This window comes from Simochromis diagramma, unplaced genomic scaffold (assembly GCF_900408965.1).
Source record: "Simochromis diagramma unplaced genomic scaffold, fSimDia1.1 OVJJ01000343.1, whole genome shotgun sequence".
In the NCBI taxonomy this organism is placed as follows: domain Eukaryota; kingdom Metazoa; phylum Chordata; class Actinopteri; order Cichliformes; family Cichlidae; genus Simochromis; species Simochromis diagramma.
Genome location: NW_024386831.1, coordinates 3,813,076 through 3,836,352, shown reverse-complemented (window position 1 = coordinate 3,836,352; position 23,277 = coordinate 3,813,076). Strand labels below are relative to the sequence as shown.

At 41.9% G+C, this 23,277-nt stretch overlaps 1 protein-coding gene across 1 annotated transcript in view; it reads right to left on the bottom strand.

Moving 5' to 3' along the window:
- The window catches only part of LOC120730942 (tensin-1-like), a 188,789-nt gene that overhangs the window by 44,169 nt on the left and 121,343 nt on the right, over nucleotides 1-23,277 (bottom strand). The window contains 5 exon segments of the mRNA XM_040027565.1: nucleotides 1,253-1,375; nucleotides 1,468-1,518; nucleotides 3,716-3,887; nucleotides 11,281-11,330; nucleotides 19,019-19,060. Coding sequence (XP_039883499.1) covers nucleotides 1,253-1,375; nucleotides 1,468-1,518; nucleotides 3,716-3,887; nucleotides 11,281-11,330; nucleotides 19,019-19,060 — 438 coding nt within the window.

The following is a 23,277-nucleotide window of genomic DNA, read 5'->3' as shown; positions in this document are numbered from 1 at the left end:
GATACAGAATGTTAAAAGTTGCTTTATGCAGGTATACGTAACTTCAGAACACATCAACTTTATGCATATTAAATGTCAAAATTTTCCAATAGAAAGTTCTTATTTGGAATCAGGCTCCAAATGACACTGTATTTAAAATAATCTATCATATTATGTTTGACTTATACAAAGTCATTAAACTATGGCCTTCTTTAAAAAAAAAAAAAAAAATGCTGTCAGGAATGCAGAGATTCAAAAACGGCAAAAAATTTTTTCTGTCATGGTAGATTCCTTGGATAAGTCTCCAGGCCCCAGCCGAGAACATTGGGACTCTCCAGAGCCACAGAAAACATTATACAACTATTTTCACAAGCTGAGCCCTCCGCGTGACCAGTAAACGGACCGTTTTGTGTTAAACTGGTGAAGTGGCCCACGTCTGGTTGTAAAAAATGTCTGCATATTTGAGCGTGTATATGTGTCCAGGCACGTGATACTATGTCAACAGAGACGGCGTTCATTTTAACCCATCTATCCGCCTTTAAAATAAAGCTCGTGGTGGCGAATGAGTGAGTTCCACATTATAAATATCGCGGCAGCTTTAACAGCGTGGAGCCCAGTGGAAATGATTTGTGGAAACCAGCACGGTCAGCTTCCTTAGTGACCAAACTGTCGTTACTCGACTGGCAGGAAAAAAAACCCAAAAAAAAACAACAGCGGTTGCTACAGCAGCCGACTTGTTAGTAGCCTCCCTGTGGGAATGTTTTAGGATCCCATGGTTAATTCCTATGTTGCAAAACACAATCAGGAACAGAGCGGGGTTAACGTGAAAATGATTAGGTATTACATTCGGGACGGCAGCCTAGTAGCTGTATTGGATATACTCTTTATGGTGTGTGTCAGCACACTGAGGCTTCCCACAAGCGCATAATGTGATCCAAGTAAGTTTAGGCAACAACAGGAAAATATCGGTCACTTTAGTTTTTATGGTATTGTTAAGGGTAAAAGGGGTAAATAAACCTAAGTAGCCATGATGACTGGCATGCCTTACAGCCTTAATTTGTGTTTTCCTAACCATCATCCAGCCCCAACAAGCACACAAAGAGACGCACTCAGTGTCAGTGTTTCACTCAGATGGAACATCATTAGAAGCACACATGCACAAACAGCTGCAGCCTCTGAGGTAAGCAGGGGTCGTGAAAAGAGCCTGAGAGCACCCTCTACTGCCTGCAGTCATTGACTGTTTTTACAGCATCTTCTCGTTTTTCACTCTTACCTTATTGTGTATAACCACAACATTGTGGCTGTCCGCACTCAGCCACGTGTCCATGGCCTTACAGATGCTGCAGATTTTGTCCAAGGCTGGAGCGTGGTGGTCGGGCCAGCCAAAGTCCAGAACCTGAGAGAGGAGGAGAAGAAAGGTTGCTGTTCATACCGGTGGTCATACAGTAACAAAGACAAAGAGAGGAGATGTTAAGCAGGCAGTTGTACCTTTGGATTGAGTTGGCTGATGTCATAGCGCTTCTCACTGAGGTTGAAGAGCTAAAGAAAAGTACAAATAAATATTACACAAGATATTAAATGAGAGAGGCAGGGCACTCTGGGAATCCTGAATACGAAAATATTAGAGAATTCGTACAGCCAAGCCAGTAAGCAACTGAACCAAACATGGGGGTTCATGATATGAGATGTACTCATTATCACCTCGGTCTTTGGTTATCATAGTAAAGGTAAGGGTACATATGTTTTTATTTGCCTATAATCTGAGTTAGAATCATATTTGTTCAGTGTGTTTGTGGGATGAGCCAGAGGGAATGATACACCACACATTACAGCTACAGGGCCATGGAAACCCATGCCATGAAGCTCCTGGTGCACAGCTTCTGTGCTGATGTTCATCCTAGAGGAGGTTTGGGGCTCTGTAGTTCTTGGCAGCTTTTAGGCATTATGCACCTTGTGTGTGAGTTGCTGATTCCTAAACGCTTCCACTTGGCAATAATAAAGTTTAAAACAGATTAAGGAATATTTAGCAGTAAGAAAAAACTCCATAAGCTGACTTGCTGCAATGGTGGCACCTTATTAATTCAATTCAAAAGACCACTGAAATTAATGCTATGGCTCTCTTCCCATTTTATTTTCGGGCTTCTATCAAAATATTGTCAAGAGGCGGGACCAAGATGGCAACCAAATGTCAAGGCTTGCTTCATGAAGAATTTTGCAGGCTTTTGAGGCATGCTACATGCACATAGTCAAGTAACAAGGATTAAAGTGTATAGGGATTTGGGATTTAAAACTTCAGACAAAAGCTGTCTCATCATTTGCAGTAGAAATGACAACTCTCATTGACCGGTTTTATTAGCTATGATAGATTACTAACAAAGTAGAGAGAGAAATTGATAGAAAACTCCATTTCTGGCTGACTTTAAAACATTTCAAGCTAAATAAGAAAGCATCAAAGCATCTTTATAGTCTAAATCATATTAACAATACTACCATGGAGGAAATATGGGATTAAACTAATTGTTGTCAAACAGGACAGAGCTAGCTACTTCTATATGTTACAGTGCAACATAATGTTAGCTTTGTGCTTTAATGTTTTTGATTCCAAAGTCATGCTTCACTAAACTTCAGAGAAAAGACGACTATATTTAGCGGGGTCATCGTGGTTCAGTGAATAAAGATCATGTGCTTTTAACATCACCCAAACTCGAACGAAGCCATTTTTAGTATCTGGCGATGGTGTTAAATTAGCCAACACATCATGAATGAGTCAGTCCTGAACAGAGTTTCTTGTAACTCAACCTGTAACTCAATAATGTAGTTAGCCGTCAATGAACTAACTGTTGCCCTTGCTGGGAAACTTCTCTATTAACTGGCTGGTTGTGCTAGTTTTGGTGACTAAAAGTGTATTCATTTCCTCCCTTTCACCCATGTGTGTTTGGATTTGCAAATGCAGTAAGAAAGACTTACTTTAAAGATATGATTGACTCTTAAGAGATAACAGCAGTGTCAAGTTGGAGTTGTTTAAGTTTAGCAAAAGATTAAATGCACACATTGACTGAGGTTGTGTCCCCGCTGCCCAGCATGGGTTATATCCTACACTGCTAACAGATACAGGAAGTCACAGTTTTGGGGTGTTTTCTATGTCTAATAGCTTTGCTTTATATTGGTAATTAGAACTTTGTAAAAAGGATTTACCAGTAACTGAAGAAATAACATGTTTTTCATGGGGGGGGTTTTGTGTATGATACTATCTTTATGTGTTATTCTGGCGCCAATATAATCAATCCAGGACTTTTTCGGCCACCTAAAATATCTTTATACTGTTATGTTATTTATATTTTGTAATTTTTGCTCCCCTCTTGGCCAGATCCTGCTTGAAAAATACTTTTTTTTTTAACCTCAATGAGACTTTTTCCCAAGAACTGCCTCTAACTTCTGACAGGAATGTTCTTTCTGGCTCAAAATAACTTTTATGAGAGATATAATTAAGATCTGTTTGGCAGATAATAGGACAACAAATCATTTACAACAGTTTAAATGCAGGCAACCACTTTTCGGCCCAACAAAAAGCCACAGGAGCGATGCTTTGAACAACGAAGAGTGAGGCAGGTATCACATGTAATATAAAGTATGTAGATGTTATATAACCACTCTGTTAGGTGAATATGTGGTTACACCTTAGCTAAATGAGCTGATAATGACTTTTTATAACTATTCGGTTTTTCTGAAACCCTACCAGGTAGTTGTTCCCGTGTTTTGATCGCAGCATGGAGGCCACCTCCCTCAGGTTGGCAGCGTAGCTCTGCTCCTCCACATTGCTGGGGAAGGAGACAGAGATGATCCGCTCTGTGATGTAGATCAGGTCCAGCTCGTAGCTCTCCTCCAGGGCCTGCAGCAGACTCGCACTTCTGCAGAAAAAAGAAGTAATTCTGAGTATCAGCTGATAGAAAACCCAATGCAGGTCACCGGACTGCAAAAGATAGCTTTAATACCCCGAAGTAATGCAGCACATGTGATTTATACACTGCAGCTGAATGGCTTTAACCGAAGACTGCCAAAAGGATGAAAGCTGGTCAATTTTAATTAGGTAGCAGTTTTTGTTTAATTTATACAGATACTGGATACACGTCTGTCCAGTTCATGTTATATGGGCAGAGAGGGCTGCTTTACTAAAGATGGTAGCAGTCCCAGTTTGTTTTAGGCAATAACATTATTATGGACACAGTCATTTCTTGCAGAGAAATGTCACAAGACACGTCTTCTTCTGACGTAATTTCAAGTTTGTACTTTAACTTCACATCTTCAGAGTCACATATTTGGAGCCCAAGGCAACAAAAAAAATGATGTGGCTTCATACGTCATCTGTAAACTGAATGTCCGCAGTGTTGCAAACAGAACACAACATTCTTTCTTCAAGTCAACATGGAACAAATATCCTAATATGGAGAAGGCAATACACCATATAAATACCAAATCCACAATGACATCACTAAATCTCAGCGGGGTTCATGCTCTCCCTGCTGCATTAAACACAAGTCATGTTCTTAGACTGTCTGCAAAGAAAAGCGAGCGAGGAGAAGGTGACGCATCCGATGAACACACCAGGGGGCTGCGGGATATGTGGACCACGCAAACTGATGATCAGTGATGAGCAAAAGTGTTTTGGTTGTTGTTCTGCTGAGTCTTTTTTTCCCCTCATTTGGTCAGATTAGACCTAAAAGGGAGAGATTAAGGAGGCCCAGATGAAAGGGATGTCAGAATTCCCTGATTGATCCGTAATTTACTCTGAGGCTCTTGAGAAAATGAGAGCAGGTTTTGCTCTTTGACTTTTCCAGATGTCTAAACAACACAGAGATTTGGTTAAAAAGCGAAGGAGCAAAAAAGCTATTTTTTCAGTTATCTGAGGAGATTAGCAGAAAAGGATGTGCTTTTACAGCTAAATATTGGAGAAAAGTCCATTTAAGACCAACATGCAGCACTAGATGAGTCGTGCTTACATGAAAGAAAGATCCTTAAAACGTGGCATCAACTTGCTTTTATGCTTAAAAAAAGTTATCTGCATGGCTGGAGTGGCTCTCAACCAAATTAAATGTCATTTGTATTAGTGGATGGTTTACTCACTTTTGAATCACATTTAGTCTTTTTTTGATCCCTCTTTTCAATGTTTGCTAAAAGATGAATTTTACTTTACAAATCCTTCTTTTTAAAGGTCAGGACTGATCAGATTTACCTCAGACACAGCATCCTTGTAATTATTTTTGTGTACAGCACTTTGTTTCTGCTGCGTCTGTTTTTAAAATGTTTACTAAATAATTTTGGGATAGTATGATACTGTATGGTACCAATGGACGTCTGGTGCTTGGGCTTGTCCCCAAATGTGCTGCCCACAGTGCGTTTATAGTCTTTAGAGTGTAAAATATATTTCATTGTTACTTTTACATTTCTCACTGATATTGCTCTGAAGACGTACTTGAAAAATTTTCTTGTCTTTATTGATTTGTGACATTTTTCTGTCAAACTCACTTTTACATATCACTCTTGTAGCCCTGTTTACGTGCCGAAGAGCTGTTGCAATGAGCATTGTGAGGTAAGTTCAAGCACACTTTTTAATGTTTAGTTTAGGTTTCTCCCACCATTTGCACATAATTACTGAAATCTCTCTTGGAAATTAAAAAAAAGCTCCACCTAATTAGAAACACAGGAACAATGTACAATGTACTGTACCAGTACTGTATTCATCTGCAGTCCCTAGAGGAGTCCATGCAGGGCTTGCAAAATCGCTAGCCCGACGTCCTGGGGCTAGCGATTTTTCCAGTCGGGCTACCAAAATCTATCTCTGCCCTGCCCGTCGGGCTATTGTAGGAAGGAAAAATATATTGTGGCGAGCTCAGACAAGGAGGAGACAGAGGTATCATTTGGTCTTGCTTCCCGTGAGCTAGCCAGGGAGCACAGCCGTTTATTGACATCTGCAGAAGAACACTGCCGCTAGCTAACTGCTCAGCGGCAACCGCATAGCAACAACAACAACAACACACAGGGCGCCCTCTGACCCCGGAAGGACACACCGTCGCAGCGAGAGGGCGTCACCCGTCACTATGGCAACATAAACAAAACATAACTGTACAAACAGAACCCCGAACAGCCCTGACCCGCTACAATATGCTGCTGAGAATATAGCCCAGAAGAAGCGTATAGTATAGCTTTTATTTTGGAAAGAGACATTTCTCTGTAATAAACTCTCTTTTCCAAAGATGAGTGATTCCTCAATCAGATACAGGTATTACCGCGCCAGATCCGCGGCCCCGAACCGTAGTAAGGAAACCTCTGGCAGTTACTTGAAGGTTCCGTAACTGACTCGTAGCCGGCAACAGCTTACTATACAGGTCAACTCCGCTAGCAAAAAGATCGAAGGAGGCGTAGGAAACTGCTTCACCGAACTTTATTTCTTCTCTAAGGCACGAACACCGCATACAGTGGGCTGAAACAGTTTACTCACAGCGAGCATTCGCCGACACAACTCTGGCCTGTCGAGGGAGTTATTATATTCCTTTATTTATTTCTTTTCGTCTCTTCTGTAGCTAAACCGTTACTTTTCTCCCTTCTCCGCTCTCTCTCTTCACACACACACCAGGACAGTCCCGCTAACACATCACGAATACATTTCCATCAGGCCTTCATCCTAAAGGGACAATGCCTTGTAAACACAGGCTTGCAAAATCGCTAGCCCGACGATATTGTGGCGAGCTCAGACAACGAGGAGACTGAGGTGTCGTTTGGTCTTGCTTCCCGTGAGCTAGCCAGGGAGCACAGCCGTTTATTGACATCTGCAGAAGAACACTGCCGCTAGCTAACTGCTCAGTGCGGCAACCGCACAGCAACAAAAACAACAACACACAGGGCGCCCTCTGACCCCCGAAGGACACACCGTCGCAGCGAGAGGGCGTCACCCGTCACTATGGCAACATAAACAAAACATAACTGTACAAACAGAACCCCGAACAGCCCTGACCCGCTACATAGCCCCCCACCTAAGGGGTCAGTCGTCCCCGACGACCCCATTGCCCCACACAAAGTCCTGCAAATGTCCAGGTGCCTTCTTTTGGCGCACCGGCCGGTCACGACCGGCGGGGGAAAAGTCACTCGGGCCAGAACATGGGGTGCCACCGTCATCCCACTTCTGACACCAATGTGGCGAGCTCAGACAAGGAGGAGACGGAGGTGTCGTTTGGTCTTGCTTCCCGTGAGCTAGCCAGGGAGCACAGCCGTTTATTGACATCTGCAGAAGAACACTGCCGCTAGCGTGAAAATCCCACTCTAGCGGACAAAAACAGTGCTTTTTATATGGACGCAAACGCGCGTTGCAACTTCTTATCTGGTGCGCGTCTTTTATTTTGACAGCGAATGCGCACATGCGGACCACTTATGTGCACCCGTGTAAATAACATAATGTTCTGCCGGGTGTGTTGTTGGTTTTCTCTCGATTTCTGAGTCGACAAGCGCCTTTGTCACTGGGACCAGTCATTTTAAGAAAGGCCCCCATTAGAACCCATGAGAAATGCAAGAAATGCATTATTGCTCAGTCTGCAATATCTTTCCCAGAACAAACACCAATTGCAAATAACATACTAAAAATAAACCTGAAAAATCTGTTTAGAACAGCTACTATGTTGCAAAGAGTGAACTACCACTGGCACAATTTAGCAGTCTTTGCAAACTTCAAAAAGCAAATGGCCTAGATCTTGGTTCCACTTGTCTCTTACCCGTGACTTCAGTGGAAATTTCAAATTCAGGATCTGACACAGACTGATTCATGTCCTACACAGTTCTTACAAGTTCATAGAAATTTCTGTTCAATTAGAACAAAGTATTTGAGTTGATGATTGTAATTTTTATACAATGTTGTAATTTGTTTTTCAACAATTTTTTGATTAATGTTTCGTTTCCTTTACAATATTATACTTTAATGTATAATATTGTAAAGGAAACGAAACAGGAAACAAAACATCAATCAAAAAATTGCTCTCTTTTTTTATTCGGGCTACTTACATTTATTTTGGGCTACCAAAAACTGAAGAGTCCCTGCCCGAAGGGCTACCAGGGATTTTGAAATTTTGAGAGCCCTGCCATGAATGACATGCAGATAAAAGTTGGCAATCAGATGTCATGAATCTAAAACTGACACATAAAAAGAATGTATACAAGAAAACACCTTAACAGAAAGAAAAAAAAAAACTGAAGAAGAAGAAGGGTGGATGGGAGAAAAACACAGTTGTCTGGTGATTTTGCACTCGCAGTAACCAACAATATGCCACACCCCTTAACTCTAGGGGACCCCTTTCATTTGTGATGTGATTGCACAGGTTGCGCGGTGGGAGGCAATCTGTCTGCAAACAATCACAGACTGACTGTATTCACTCTCAGACAAATTTGCAAAGGTTTGCAATTAACTGCCATCTAATTATTAAACAGATCGCCAACACATTGCAATCAGAGTTGATCTGAAATTTGTTAATTGATATATTCTGTTGTATTGCCAAATATTTGCCAAAAAGATTGTTGATCAGGTTTTGTGGGTTTTTATTAGAAGGATCATCACATGCAAGATTTATGCAATATTGCTGTGAATATACGCAAGTTACATTTTTTTCTAATTTCCTTGCAGATGTCTGGATTTGGTTTAGTTATATGGGCTGAAGTCATTTTGCAGGCTGAGATGTAGAGCCGTACAGGCGTCCTCTGCGACTCACCGTCTCACTAGCAATAAACAGACCTCAACTGATCAAACCTCTTTCCGACTTTTGCCTTTGCAGAAAAATATCAACCATAAAGAGGCCATAAAGAAGTGAAGTGGGTGAAGTGAAGGTGGGGAGTGAGTTGAAGAGGTTGCAGGAGAGGTGTCTGGAGCCAGACTGCAGCATATTTCCCACATTTGTCAGCTGTGAGTAGCCCCTGAGGAAATTGCTCATATGTCTGGGAGAGGGGATCGCTCCAGCTTTACTGTTCAAATACTGTAACCTGCTCTTTTCTGTACATCTGGAGCCACTCAAAACATGCTTACTGGAAATTATTCATCACTTCAGATAAAAGAAATTGATATGTCGCACATGTCTCTACTGTGCTGAGACAGAAGTCTTATCAAGTTTTTGAAAATATTTCTTTAAACCTGCATCTCCTCTTTCCCACCATTTCCTTTTCACTCTCTTGCATCTCCTTGTGTATGCCTCTCACCTCTGAGTGCAGTCAAAGCCAATATACTGTAGACCTGTGGTTTGGTCCCATTCCAGATTCACCAGCATGTGTTGACCGGCTGAGTGCCAACCTGCTTCTCATCAGCTGAAGAGATTAAGCGATTGCTGCTTTTCTGCATACCGCATTTGACGAATGACGCATTATCTCTGCATGCTCAATTTCAGTGCTGCACTGATCTCGTTTGTCAATTCAGACAAACACTGAACCTTTTTTTTCCTAAATCCAGAAACCTTAGACATTTAAACTGTTAAAAAAAAAATCCCCCAAGATATCTGCAATAAAAGTCAACAACCGGGATTTCCATGGTTTCTTCCATTCAAAATACGGAGCACCCTACTTGACTTCAGCTTATAATCATACTTGTCATACTTCCTGATGGGCATAAACAATATTACCACATATTTTCTCATGACCCAAAAGGTCAATTGGCTCGTCCAAGTTAAACTCGCTACTTAGACTGATTTGACCTTTTCTATTATTAATATTTTGAGTTTCTTAAGCAAACGACTTAACACCATGCGCTATTCATTTTTTCTCTGCATTAGTTACAGATGCTTTTCACCTCTATATGTTAAATATTATATAAACGTGATGCAGAAGGAATAGTTCACAATGACAAATTGTAATATAAGACCGCCAAGCTCCCAGGGATTTAAGCCCATTTTAGCTTGTTTTGGTTTTCCAGCAACAGGCAACTGTTTTCAGGAGAGACTTATTGTATATTCCCTTTCCAGCACCAAACAGTAAACAGATAAAAGTAATAAATATCTTTTTTACCAGTTAAATATTTCAGTGCTTCCCTAGAAGGTGATGAAGACAAAAATACACCTGAAAATGGTTACATTTGTATACCTATACTGATAAACCATCGTAAATCCCAAAAAGTTGGATCAAGACAAACTATCTTAAAGTTAGGTAGTTTGAACATTTGCTTCGCATGAGAGCAAAAGAAAACAAACTCAGTGCTTCTTTTTTGCAAGTAGCATGTCTAAAAGTCTTCAGTTGAAAGATCTGTGCACCACATTTCAGAATCAGAGAACTTATGTAATAATATCTGCAATGTTGCATGACCACAGCTGTCAAATTAACCTGTCACTGTAGATGTGTTATGATATGTTATGTTTACCACAAGTGAGAATTGTGGTTTTCTTTAGCTTTGATAAAAAAATAAAATAATACTAAACATGTTGTCTACACTACCTAGTTATTTAAACTAAGTAGGTAGGTAGTATTACCCAAACACTTTTATTTGTAGGCTTAGAGGACGCCGTAGCAACACAAACCTCCACGCAAATACAAAGTGTGATCATAGGAATGTACCAAACCTGTCTGAACCCAGAGTTTGACTGGATTAGTTAATTTAGCGGGAGGATTACATCAGACAACTGTCAATGATTCTGATGTTAGGCACTTAAAAATGTTTTCCTTTATATGGATGGAAATCAGGTGTAATCCTCTCAGTAAATGAACTCACACGTTCTCTGCATGGGCTGTTAAACATGCTGATGTTCCAGATGTTGAACTGTTTTTATTACCTCATATCATCTAGGTGAATTGCTGCGAGGGAGCCAAACTGTCATTCAAGCTTCGCACAGCACACAGTTGTGTTGTGCCATCAAGTCTGACACATTAATTACACAACTGACAACATGTGTGACTCCCTGAGGACCGAGGCTGACACCAGATATCTTTATGTCCAACAACACACCGAGCGGTCCAGTTCAACAGCGGGGCATGTTGCTTTTACAGTGTCCCCTGGTAAAAATCGGCCAATATCACATTACATCTAAACTTTTCATTTTCAGATTCCTCACATTATCAAGCAGGACGCAGAGAACGCACAGAGCTAAGCCTGATATTTATTTCACCCCCCCTCATTATAAATCTGCACTTTTGCTGGAAGCAGGAGAGATCGTTTTCTAAAATAATTAAACAAACGCAGCCCGATAATCCAAATGAAGCCTTTTATGGGAAACGTGGAGAGAAGGGAGGAAAAGTAGGAAAACTCAAAACTGATGAGGAGGACAGGAGACAAGAAAGAAGGGAAGCTACCTCGATGGCCTGCGCCGTGACTCCATGCTCTTTGAGGATTTTGTTGAGCCCTGCAATCACAAAGAAAAACTTTATTAGTATTCTTTGCATGCACACAAAGATGTTTCTCAACAAGCTGTTAAAAACATTCATACACCAAATAAGGAAATCAGTTAAAGAGACGTCCGAATTATTAAAATGACTGCTTCAGTCATCCATGTAACCAGCTCAGCCTTGCTGGTAAATTTGGATCTTCTGAAATTTGGAAAATAATGCAGCCTTTGATTTTACAGATTACAGCAGAGCATAAATGTAAATCATAATTATTGTAGCTGTAGCAGACTCACAGACTGGTTAGAGAGGTCCGTGGGATGCATCCCAGTGAGAATCAGAAGAATGCTGCACACACAACAACTTGTCAATCACTAACTAAAGCACTACCTACTTTACCCTCTTATTTTCCTCTAATAGAGACCATAATTTACAAAATAAGCATTATGTTGTACTGAGTAAGACTTGAAACTAGTGGTTGAGGTCATAAACTCATCAGTAAAGTGTTTACTGTAGTCAGCAATCAAAATGGTAAATGACCTGTATTTGTATAGCGCTTTACGAGTTCCTAAGGACCCCAAAGCGCTTTACACATCCAGTCACACATCACACATTCACACACTGGTGATGGCAAGCTACATTGTAGCCACAGCCACCCTGGGACGCACTGACAGAGGCGAGGCTGCCGGACACCAGCGCCACCGGGCCCTCTGACCACCACCAGTAGGTAACGGGTGAAGTGTCTTGCCCAAGGACACAACGACCGAGACTGTCCAAGCCAGGGCTCGAACCGGCAACCTTCCGATTACAAGGCGAAGTCCCAACTCTTGAGCCACGATCGCCCCGGCAAAAGAGTCGAGCATAATTTTCCTGTACACTTTTATATAACCAAACATTTGATTTGCAAGAACAAATATCTTATATTTAGAGACAGCGTGTGCCTCTCACACATATCACTACTGAGATATATGTTGTGTGATATCTGGACTTTATTTCTTTATTATTTAAAAGAAAATTGATGCTCGATGTAATTTAGAGATGTGTTATGGCATCATTTGCACTCCCCTCAGCGCTGTCCGCAGCACATGTAATAGGAGCAGCAACACAACTATTTGTGGAAACCGAGGAAAGAATGACTGCATCACTTCCCCTTTTACTATAATTTCAACATACCGCATGTAGATCTTTAAAGAAAACAATCCTGAAAATCCAGAATCAGCCAATCAGGCTTCAATCTGTGGAGTAGCTGAGGTAACGATACTAACAGAAAACTCCGTCGACCTTCACCTCGACACGGCAGATCTTCTTACTGCTCAAATGAGACTGTAAACGCGTGCTCGAGCCAGCTGTCTCCAGTCCTGTGATGTTATACTGTCTAACAGGCAGTTAGAGTTTGAAATAGTTTTCATCCCTTTAGAAAATAAACACTCTTAAAGACAAAGATCTGATCACTGCTGCAGAGTGTGTATTATACCTTAGGAAGGGAAGGAGGGGGAAGTCTCTTATATGAAGCTGTGTAGCGCCATGTGAGAACGGCTTCACATGGCACCTTCATAGAGCAAAGCAGAGGAAGTGTGGCTGAAAGTGACCGGCTGTGTTTGGCTCCACTAAGCCTGGCCCGCCTCGCCCCCCCCACTCAGACCAGCTTGAGGAGGGGGGTCAGAGGGCACGTGGACTTATTCACTCTCCTGTGATGTTTGGGTCACATGTACACAGGAAGGGGCTGTTATCCGTCATCATCCATTATATCAGATTGGCTGGCTAACCATCAGTGTCAAGAGCACCACTGACCTTCCTGTATGAGCATTAGTCTGCTCTGCTCTCCTAACAGCCGACTGTCGCTGAGTGAAGAACTGACACTCTGTTAGAAATGTGAAACCTTTTCTCATGTTTCATGTAATAGTCTAAAAGGTTTCTAAAAGGGAGACTCAGGTTGAGATTGTGCTTGTCTGTTTATGATTTTTTTTTTTAGAAAATCTTTATGCAAAAGTATCCTGGGCCATGATGGTACAGGAAACAGATGGAAACTCCAGACAGAGGACCTTCTTTCTACTCTGTTCGATTAAGTTTTATTTATACAGCGCCAAATCACAACAACAGTCACCTCAAGGTGCTTTACATTGTAAGGTAAGACCCCACAATAATACAAAGAAATCCCAGCAATCAAACGACTGCCTATGAGCAAGCACTTTGCTGACAGTGGGAAGGAAAAACTCCCTTTTAACAGGAAGAAACCTCCAGCAGGATCAGGCTCAGGGTTGGCGGCCATCTATAAGGCGACAGCTAACCACTGAGCCACCAAAACAGATATGTCAATAGTCAGAGCTAAACATGACCTTTTGCTCCATTTTCCCATTACTACACCTTCTGCTGATGCACAAATACTACACACCAGTAGAATTAAAAACAACAGGTTCATAAAAATACACATTTAAGAAAAATAAAAAGTAGAACTAAATAAGATCGAGGGTAGAAAAACTGAACACAACAGAAAGCTTCACTTTCAGAGATCCTGGTTCCCCTAATAGCAGCTTCCACGTCCCCGTACCAGAGCATTTAACCGGGAAATTGCATTTTTATCACCGTGGAAGGCTTTCACCAGATCAACTGGTGATAAATGACATTAAAGCAGCTGTGGGGAGGTTACTTAACTCTGGTCCAACGTTAAAACCTCCTAAATTCTTGGGAAATCAAACCTTACAGTTACAGTTATTATCTGGCATTTCAACATCCCACAGCATCAAATACCAACGTTCTGCCAGAAGTGGCTTGCATCCTTCGAGCTTGAATATACCAGCTGCAGCAATATTATACACAAAGGGAAAAAGTCCCCTTTGAAAGCAAAGATACGCCTCTGCAGCGTCCTTAAAAAATGATGCTTACTCAGTTTGTTTTAACATGACAACCTTTACGAGCATCCAGATGTGATGGGTTGGGAGTGAGCACTGTCTCTATGTTGCTACAACCTGGTGTGTTACATCACCAACACTAAAAGGACAAACAGCTTTGACAAAACAGTGTTATTCGACACCCCAAGACAGAGTTTAACCATTATTTGGTGAATCTGGAGATTCTAACAAGTATCTGTATTAATTGTGACATTTCCTGGGGGGCCGTGAATGCGTACGCATACATAGGCACAAACACAAACATATCAGACGATGGGGTATTTTCCCAGAACGGCCCGTTTGTTTTGATAAATGCTTTGCTTCCCTCCCCTCGATTCTACAGCCCAAATGTTCACATGAGTCAGTTGCCCAACTGAGGTGACACAAAGCAAATCCACCCCCCACTCTGTCTGCACTTCGGCCTAAGTGCTTCAACATGTTGCAAGGGGCTCCAAAGCGCAGCGAGTCACCAGAGGAGGACAGAGATGAATGAGCGAGAAACGACCCAAAAGAGAGGGTTCAAAGACAAACGCAGAGCGTGAAGAGGGCTGAGTGTTTGTGCCGAGCGGTGCTGAGGGAGTTACCGCGCATCAGGGTCAGGAAAAGCCCAAGCGTTTCTTGAGGTAAAGGGACGCCAACACGGGACACGGAGCCACCAGCATGCAAGCGAAAAAGTCTTAATTAGAGACCGCCAGAGAGCTGTCGTTTATATTGTGCTGCAAAGACGGCGGTTAATTCATAGTTTTTGCTTCAAATTAGTCTGAATTGTTGTGCAGAGGACTTTATGAGCCACGAGATTTAAGTTAAACTGCAACCATCTGGGAGAGTAAAGGCGCTGCATTGAAGCCAGGGTCAGCAATAAGACAATAACTTTCACTGTGGTCACATTGATGTTTCTGCCTCTGAAAAACTCAAAGACATCATGATGTGTGACGAGTTCATGAATGGAGGGTCTGCAGGAGCACATTGGAGTAGCTTAACAGAATGAAAGAAGAAAATAATGTCTTTAACTTTGGGAAACAGTTTCCCAAAGTTAAAGACATTAAGCTCCTAAACACGACACAATCCGCATCCCATCTCCTTTGGGAACTTCCATCAGGGAGGAGGGGGAAGAAGCAAGGTAGTGGGTAAAGAGAAGGAGGAGGAGGAGGTGGGAATTAGAGTGGGGGGTCCTCCAGGCCCTGTTTCCAGATGAAAAACATCTGGGGAGGTTGACTTTACAAGCAGGCCATACAAATTAACCATCTGAGAAAGAGTGAGGCAGTAAGGGAGGAAGGGGGGGAGGGAGGGAAAAGACGTTGGGGGCTTGTAAAAGTCTGCGAAGGAGACAAAAACTTTTTCTATGACAAAGAAGAAAAAAACATTGAGCGTGGAAAGAGAAGAAGCAACAAGAGCCGCTTTTAGCCAAATCCATCATTCATCGCATCCTACCTTCCTGAAAAGGTAGCCCGTACTCCATCGCCATGCCCCCCTCAGAGAGGAGAGCCGCCTCCTAAAAGACCCTCCTCGGTTCATCTCTGGAGAGCTCCCGCTGCCTCTCCCTGCTCTGTGTCCGGCAGTGAACTTCCCTCTAAGAAACCTCTCCCTTTTCTCTGACAGCAGAGGAGCAGAAGAAGAAGAAGGAAAGCAGAAAAAAAAAGGGCTCTATTTTGGGCCGTAGCCTGCAGCGGGCCACTACATGCTCGAGGTCGGTGCAGACTCCTCCACAGAGCTCCTCGTCCCGTTCCTTCTGTCCTCTGTGTGCTCTCCCTTCCCTCTCTTTCTCTGCCGTTGGCCACCCTCCCCCCTCCGCCTCCCACCACGTTATCTCTCTCTTCCCCCCCGCATTCAACTTTTCCCTCCCTCCCTCGCTCCCATGTCTTTCTCATCTTTGCATGGATCTAAATTGCTAAGCCTTTCCGTCTCTTTAGCCAAACATGTGGGAACTGATGCATGTTTGTAGACATAAACACACACACACAAGTCAGCTGAGTGGAGCTGCTCACTGCTGCACGTCCTAAGTCATAACCGTACAAATGTAACCACGTGCCTTTTTTTTGTGTGTCATCTTATCAACTTTCTCACACGAGAAGTTGAGGATCGAAGGCAGGGGGATCTGTCGGGGAAGTGAAATCAGAAAAAGAAGTAAAATGATGCAGCTTAAAAATTAATACTGATTAAAGAAAAACAGCCAAGATGTTCATAGCAGAAAAGAAAAACAAAGCTCAAGCAGAAACTGATGCAGGTCTTGTTGTCACAAGATAAATCTCTGTGATGCTCCAAGGCGATGAGGCGTGGCCAAACATCCGCCACACGTCACTGTGTAACCACACAGCAAATGCCCATGACAAGACAGCAGCAGCTGCACTTGCACACAAACAGACACTCGAGCACATACAGTCCACTCTGTACAGACATGTGATCATACAGTAAGCATAAAACAGCAACTCGTCTAATCACACACTTACGCCGAGGGTGTGATTCAGACTTTGGCCCTCGTTTAAGGTGCTGACCAAACTGTGCCGGACTGGGAAAAACTCACAAGACTTTTAAAAGACTGTCTCAAGTGACTGAAGGATAACATGGGGAAACGCCAATATAAGCAGCCACACACACCATTCCCAAAAAGGCACACAGCTCTGTTTGTGTGTATTTTTGGTCCTTGTGGGGAAAGCGGGCACTCGGCTTTGGGTGGCAACTCTAAATTGGTTACTCGATCCTTCCTTTCTCAGACAAATACAACTCGCAGGAAGTCGTGTTGGAGGCAAATAGTGCCCAGTGAGTCCAAAGCAAACATGTACCGCCCTTATTTTTGAGTGCTTTGTCAGAACATCGAAATTTATTGTTCTCAAGGAGTTGGCAAAAAGAACCAACAATCATATCAACTCTTCTGAAACTCTAACAATAATAATAAAAAAAAAAAAAAGTGGTTAAAATACATTACTACCCAATGCTACCTGTGGAGTCTGGGCTGAAAACCAGCATGTCCAAATACTCCAGCAGTCACAGACAAAAACGCAAGGTTTAAAAATACTGGAAGTTGTTCATATCTGCTAATGTAGCTGCAGCACTGAGCCCAGTGTTGCATGAATGCATAGACATTAGATGGTCACGCCTCAAAACTTCCATCCAGTCCACACACTGAGCCCCCAGACTGGAGGTTTGTGTCAAACAGTGTATGCAATGAAAATTGAGGGTCTCCTTGTTTCACACGTCCTTACTGATTCATATTTAGAGCTTAGAGGGGGTGAAGGAGGCATAAGTCACACTTTTGTTGTTAAGTTGTGACCGTTCATCTCATTAACCCGGTAACCCAGAGTCTAACATCTCATGTGTAAATGAACCATGCCAGCACCTTGCATAAAACAATGCAAGCTACAGCTCCACACTTGATACTCAACACAATTTATTAAACAGATAATAATATTTATCTGATCCACAACTCATTTTATAAACTCACTTTAGCTGCAGATGCTTCAGTTACATTTTAAAAGAGTTTATACTACAGTAAACAGACAAAACCTTTTTAAAAATAGTTAGCGGGCCGTGCGGCTGCCCGTGCTGGGCTTATCTCGCTCACGCTGCGTAAGCTGAACATCACTCAGATGTCGTAGTGGAGATGAAGGATGCCAGAATTCACGTGCCACAGACACTTGTCTTTTCACTAAACACATCCACAATTTTTCCCCAAAATATTTCCATGTTATGTTACCATCTAGCTTTACTCCAGAATATTTCCAATGCAAATATTGAACTTTGTAACCTGCATCATATATTTTAATATAAATCGACTAATATTCAATGGTGCAGTATTATCGATAAAGCAACAACGTGATATATTAAGTAATTAAAATCATCTACAGCTTCAACATTAAATTGATTAAACACATTATTAAATCAGCAACTATGATTCAATAAAAGCACGGACGTGAGTCAGAAGAAAGTACTTTTACTTTACGTACTTTAAGTACAATTTGAAGCTCAAGCTTGTACCATTCAGTAGAATTAAGACTTTTTCTTAAGGGGCCATAGGCCTCTGCACGAGCCTCAAAAAATGCACGCCTGCTACGCTCCAGGTGCACAGGAGAAGGTGCAAACAGACTTTGCATTCCAGCACACTGCACTGGTCACATTAGCGTAACCAAAGTGCTTCTTGGCACAGGTTGCCAATCAACGGCCTTGCAGGTAACCGCTCTATGCAGTTTTTTGTTCTACTCCAGATGTACTCGTGTCAGTCCAGCAGCTAAACTGTCTGAATATATTCTTTTAAAGAAAATAAGGACTACTTGGATGTAGGGTCGAAGGATGTGTCATACAGACACCATCTTTGGTGTTACGGGGTTCGACGATAGATTTCAACTGGGTATTAGTTAATGTTTCTGTTTTGATGAATCAAAGACAACCAAAAGCAACCAAGAGTCCACTTAGCTGTTTGGTACAGTAATGTGGCTTGATGCCTAGCAAAGAACTTCCTGTTTGATATGATTTAATGTTTGTGTTCTGAAAAGATAACGTGATATCATCTGGCGCAAATATGTGTTTTTGTTGTGGACGATGGATGTGAGATATTGTTTAAAAATATCTCATGAATGAGTGGGATTTTGATCTCAACAGGCCCTGCTGTGCATCAAGTGTAGACTTAATCTGGCTTTTCTGAAGTATTTATTATAATGAATGTCCTTCATGGCAGCTGGGAAACCATCCACTCATACTTTATACCTTTTCTACATCAAGTATGTCTGACCTCTCAGCCAAGGCTGCAGAGGCAGATCCATCAGCTCCTTCATTAGTCTAACCAAGCAAGAAGAATGGACCTGCGAAAAATCAGCAGGTAAACTCACCATGGTGTCTACATGTTTGAGAGGGAGGTCACTGCTCGGCGCCTGTTCAGAAACGACAAAAAGAGACAGACAGTGAGATCAACACCTGCCGATACGCTTCAAACTGTTGACTTCGTGAGATGTTATGTTGTGTCATCGGGTGTTTACGCTATGCTCAGAGCCATTCCTTGCCCTAATGTGGCCTGGAGTGGAGTAGAACTCCACCTTGAATGTGTGGGACCATCTATAATCCTTCTGTGCAAATATTTACACAAAGAGACAGGTCTGCTTCCATTAGCCAAGACCAGAGAGTCCAGCCGAGGAACTCTCTTTTTCAACACCATATACAGCTATGGAGAGAGAGAGAGAGAGTGTCAGGAAAGACAAAGGAGAGGAAAAAAGGGGCACTGTGGGACAAGAAACCAGAAGAAAGTGGTGGGAAGGGGTTGATGGACATGCTAAGAAAAAAAACAAAAACAACACAGGAACAATCAGACAGATGAAGAAACAGGATTTGGGGTACAGAGAGGAAAAGATGGCAGAGAGGAGAAGAAGAAAACAGAGCAATCTGTGACGTCATGAGCTTGTGTGGGCTCCACTAACCTCAGACTAACACACACATGTGCATGGAACTAAATGAGGCCTAAAATGCATCATAGCATTTGAAGATCCACGCTGCTGTGGCTTTTTATGCAGAGATGTTCATTACCTGACTGTTTCAATACCAGTAAAAAGAAAAAGAAAAAAGAAGAGTCCAAAGTTTCAATACTCTGCACTGAAAGTTGGGTTTGCTCATTTTTTCACATTTTTTCATGTTCTGGAGATCATGAGCCTGTTCGGACTTTAGACAGCATTAGGGTAAATAGCAGGAAGATCTGAACTTTAAATACTGGCAGTACCAGTTGCTGCATATCATTCTGCATCTCTCACTCTAAGTATGGAAAAATATCTTTTTAAATTCTCAAAACCATGGAAATAACCTAAAAAATACCCACACATTAGTCCTGTTTTTGGTAACAGAGCTGATACCAGAGAACAAAAAGCAATCTCCTCTCTGTAAATGCCATTAAAAGTCAAGAATGAGGAAAAATACGACTAATTCTCAGTGAATTACAATAAAAAGACCAAAAATCCATCTTTGTCTGCCTCGTGCACAGATATAGATTCTCTTCATCACACCGAAGACACTCAAGTTCTGTAACATTAAAGTTTGCCTTTAGTTTCATTGAAATTATATTTTTCAAATTTTTATATTTTTTTAACTATTGTAAAAATTAAATTGTGAAATTCTGGCCCAAAGTTTAAAATAGGGAACGGCTTTATTAGGTGACAACATGTTTTTGCTTGTGGCCTTCATCAGGGTCCAAGTTGAAGGCCGAAGCGCGTTAGTCACCTAATAAAGCTGTTCCCTTTACTTTAAGTGTTGCTGGAGTCTTCACGTCATCAGATCTTTGTCTTCTTCATGCACCTTGGAAGGAGGTTAAGTTGTGCGATGCCATTATGTGTATAACATGATATATTTTTGTCAGTGTTTTTATTTTGTTATTATTGCTATTTTTCCCACTTTATTTCCTGGGAAACAAAGAGTCTTTCCTATAAATATAAGGAAGTCGTTCAGCTGTTCATGACAATTTTAGAACCTTTAGCCGGACAAAGACCAAACAGACATGAAGAGCATGCTGACACAGCTGGGCATCTCCACAAAAAAAAATCTATTTTTGTGAATTGATTATTCATCCCAGAAGATATCAAATGTGAGTCAAAGTTGAGCAGTGTGGCTCACTGAGGTGGTCTTTATCACTGCTGACCAACAACGTAGCCAAGACACAAAGAAACGAACATCGGGCTGTGGTTACACACACTTCATTAGTGCCAGGTAGTGGATCACCGTTAGCTTGGGAATTTGACGACAATGCAAAAAGCATGGTAAAGTAACAGCACGTCACCCTTCAAATACACTGATGAGAAAACATCTGATTGCAGCGGTTCATTCTTTAATCCTGCTTGGTAGTGATCACTGCAGAGTCCTACACAGAGAGCTGGGCTGCGACACCCAGGACGATCTGCTTCTGTAGAAACTTTCAGTGGAACATAAACAGCAAATGTAAACTGTTAATTACAGTCTGAGTGTGCAGGCCCTAGAATACAGACTCCAAACACTCAGACTAAACCGCCAAGCAGGGAGAGCACGAGAGACCTACAGTCACTGGAGTCTGCTCCAAACTGCAGCATTTATGTCTGAAAGGGATTAAATTATCAGCATCGTGACTACATTTCTCTCTGTTGTACATGCAGACAGATGTTGTTTCTAAGAATGAAGGACAAGGAAACAGCAGGCTAATGTTTGAGATTCTAAATGCAGATTGTGGATTTCACTGCAAGGCCAAAATTTGCAGCCGCAGGCATTTTCACACAAATGGAGGCCATTGTGTGTAAACCCAGAAAAACACACAGAGACACAAACAATTCTCACAATGATATATTCGAACATGTGCATTTCCGCTTTGCAAGATTGCAGCCAGATGGCTGTTTTGCATCCATGTGCACGTCGTCGCTTAGAGATGCAAATAATTCAGAGAGCACGAGAAAGCCGGAGAAGTTTTGTATCAGCAAAACAGCCGACAGAGGAAGTGTTTGCAGTTTGTGTCAGTAATCTTCAAAAGAAGCATTTGAAGGGGGGCTTTGATGCAGACATTACCATTTTTTTTTTTTATATCAGGGCAATTCTTGCAGGCTGTGCACAATAAATGTCACAATTCTGAAACAAGAAACAGACCAAGCTTTCAGAAACTCCAAGACCCAAATGATTAAAAGCTTTAAATTAAACCTAAATTATCTGTCCCAGCTCGGAATTTCAGATTCAAGATCAAGAGGTCAAGTCTTCAAGCCCAGGACTGTGTACGTATTCACAGTGAAGGAAAGGCCAACCACTATCTTCTTTAAGACTAGATGTTTACCTGTGGTTCCTGGGTATTTAAAAGCAAAATTAGGAAATGGGCAAAACATTAAGCTTTCAGGCCCGTGTTCTGTGGAACCAGCTCCCAGTCCAGGACTCATCTTGTTGGGGTCTAGTCGTTTTGGGGGGGGGGGGGGGGCACTATACTATACTAGTTTTATTTGCAGTCCTTATGATGACATAGTAAGCTCTTAAGGCTGCAGCTTTAGTGCATCATGCTGTGTCATTCTGCCACACGTCTGTCAGCAGGAGCCTCTGCTGAACCAAGCCAAGCAACAAGTTGATCTGAAGCTCTCATTCGAGACGTGTTCATATCGTTTCTTTTCTAAATCAAGAACAAAGCAGATGTAATAATTTTATTTATTTGAAGCTACGGTTTAAAACTTCAGGATCTGATTAAAGCAAGAGGCTGTGGAGGATAGTAATGCATACCAGAATCCTGAATCTACTTTATAGCGAGACAGTTGTGTTTCTCATTTTTAATCACATTGGCCCATGTGACAGGGGTGCAAACTTGCAGATTTTAACTCTTCGCTGGCCTCCCTGTGCACACCGAATGAATGTGCTGTGGTCTGACAGCACACAACCGCAGGGCAGACTGCAAAAAACTCTTCAAACATAATCGTGATTAAACATAATTACAACAGATGCGAGAATAAAGACGAGAGCAAAACAAACACTCCTCTGTGGCCAAGAGCTTTGCAGCACCTGCGAGGCCAGCGTAAACACAAACCTCACAAGTATGTTAGTGTGCCCTTCTAATCGTGCCTCGTGTGCCATTTCCATACAACTATTAGTCTGAGAGTGAGCCTTTGAACTTAAAATCATTTTCATCATAGATATTCAGATTTTGTGCCTCCTTTGCGCATCTCTTGCTCAGAGCTATGTCATCATCGTGAACAAAGTCAGCTGAGGCTCATGAGAGGGGCTAAATGCAGGCCGTTGCTCTCCCACAGATCTACAAAATATTACAGCTTTGGCTTAAAAGGAAAACAAATTCAGTATGCCTGGTTTCAGAGTGAGGATATCTGGGAGGTTTCCGAGTGTCTTTGGTTAATAATAATGATAAAGATTCGTTCCAGAGCTGCTAACAGCTGCATTCTGTCAACATTCATTGATCTACATGTCTCCAAACTGAACAACCTGTGTCACTTTTCTACTCCATGTTAGTTTAGAATACTTGTGCATCACCTATAACACTAAACCAAAGATTTGGCAGATTTTGCCAGAATGCCGACAGCTGACAAAAAAGTAGAAAGCTCGGCGTGATTAAACTGTTGTTTCATCCAAGGTCCTTTTATACTGACACGGTTCTTGTGGTCCA